At 33.6% G+C, this 1,844-nt stretch overlaps 1 protein-coding gene across 1 annotated transcript in view; it reads left to right on the forward strand.

Annotated features, from left to right (window-relative positions):
- Positions 1-1,721, forward strand: part of LOC105313086 (lysosomal Pro-X carboxypeptidase-like) — a 2,729-nt gene extending 1,008 nt beyond the window's left edge. The window contains exons 4-6 of the mRNA XM_019997725.1: positions 531-689; positions 852-989; positions 1,481-1,721. Coding sequence (XP_019853284.1) covers positions 531-689; positions 852-989; positions 1,481-1,699 — 516 coding nt within the window. The 3' untranslated portion in view covers positions 1,700-1,721. The remainder of the gene's footprint in view (positions 1-530; positions 690-851; positions 990-1,480) is intronic.
- The last annotated feature ends 123 nt before the right edge of the window (positions 1,722-1,844 follow it).

The raw sequence follows: 1,844 nt of genomic DNA on the forward strand, positions 1-1,844 counted from the left end.
TTGTGCAGAGCAGCTCAAAACTTGGAAGGGAACTTTCATACAGTTACATCAAGAGTAGATAATTCTAACTAATCTACTCTTGGTTACAGTTATAGGTAGTCCTTGACTAAGTTGACTTCCTTTCTGAAGTACATGTGATTGGCACTAAGCAGCAGTTATACATGTACTTTAAACCTACTACATGTACTTTATAAATAAATCACTTGGCAGGGAAGAGGTGCATGCACTATAGTATTACTATACTTTTTGGTGATCAATTTTAATTTGATGTGTTTTATAAAGTACAGTCGAATATCAATAGATTAGAATGAAGATTTACAATAATTTATCAATGTTTTCAATACTCTGTACCTATAGAAATTAATGGCATTTGGTGTTTCCTCCTTTGATTCATCAATAGATGTTTTTGATGCTATTCTGTAATTTGTACATGTACTTACATCCAGCAATATATCAAACATAGTAAAGGACAATTTCTGCTTATATACACCTTGATTTGTTGAGAATTTTATTTGACTAATATTTATGAGTTATTGTACTTTTATGCACATAGTTATGGCGGTATCCTTGCTGCACTGCTAAGATACCAGTATCCTGCTGTGTTTGATGGGGCACTGGCCGCCAGTGCTCCCATGTACATGACAGCCGGACTTACCGAGTCTACAGCATTCTTCCAGAAAGTGACGCAGGTATGTGTCAATTGAAATTAGCACTTATTAGATTTGAAGCCTCTCATTTGCATTACTGTTAAATGCATGTATAATTATGTACATGTATGTAATATACCTTGTAGAATTATTTACATTTTTTATTGTTATTATTGTTTTTTTTTCTTGTTTTATTTTTTGTAGGATTTTGCTGATGCTGACAGTGCAAGTCCTGATGTTGTGAGAGGAGCGTATGCTGATATTATTAAGAATGCTTATGAAGGGAATTTTCAATTTATAACTGACTCAATGAGACTCTGCAATACATTGACTGTCGATAAGGTAATGGGGGGGTTGGTTTGGGATTTTAGCAACTTTAAAAATTCATAAAAAATCCAGTTTTGATCGGAATCAGCTCAAACTTTCTGCACAATATAAGAACATGTATGTGTATTAGGAAAAATTATAAAAATGGAAAATTCTCACCTTTTTGTTTTTGGCGAAATTTGGCCCGAGACCGTGTACTATAGTACAGGGACTTTGACCCGATTTTGGAGCAACTTTAAAAATTCATTAAAAAATCAGTTTTGATCAGAATCAGCTCAAACTTTCTACACAACATAAGAACATGTATATGTATCAGGAAAAAAATATAAAATGGAAAATTTTGTCTTAGCCATTTTTGTCAATATATCCTGCACTATAGCACAGGGCTATTATAGTTAAAATTTAGAGGAACTTTAAAAATTTATTAAAAATCCAAATTTAATTTGAATCAGATAATTTTTGCTCCATGTACTCTATTTTTTATTCTCTCCTATATCACTGTTTAGGTTGAACACCTGCAAGGATGGGCACGTGATGCCTTCACTACAATGGCTATGGTAGACTATCCTTATCCTGCCTCGTTTCTAGGCGAACTCCCAGCCTATCCAGTCAACATAGCAGCTGGTTTATTAACGAGTTCCACCACGACTAATAGAATGACAAAATTAGCCGATGCAGTTGGTAAATTGAAAATATCCCTACAATATACATGTATTCTCAAATGAAAGACTCTCTCAATTAGAAGCTGAGGGGTTTATGTGCATTAAGTAAATGGAAGTACATGTATAGTAGATCCATAAAATAGAACAAGCCTGTTTCTGAATTAAAGGCAGAAAAATTGGGCTTCTATTTGAGAATATGCATGTACAT

The sequence above is a fragment of the Amphimedon queenslandica genome, unplaced genomic scaffold (assembly GCF_000090795.2).
Source record: "Amphimedon queenslandica unplaced genomic scaffold, v1.1 AMPQUscaffold_13355, whole genome shotgun sequence".
Lineage (NCBI taxonomy): Eukaryota > Metazoa > Porifera > Demospongiae > Haplosclerida > Niphatidae > Amphimedon > Amphimedon queenslandica.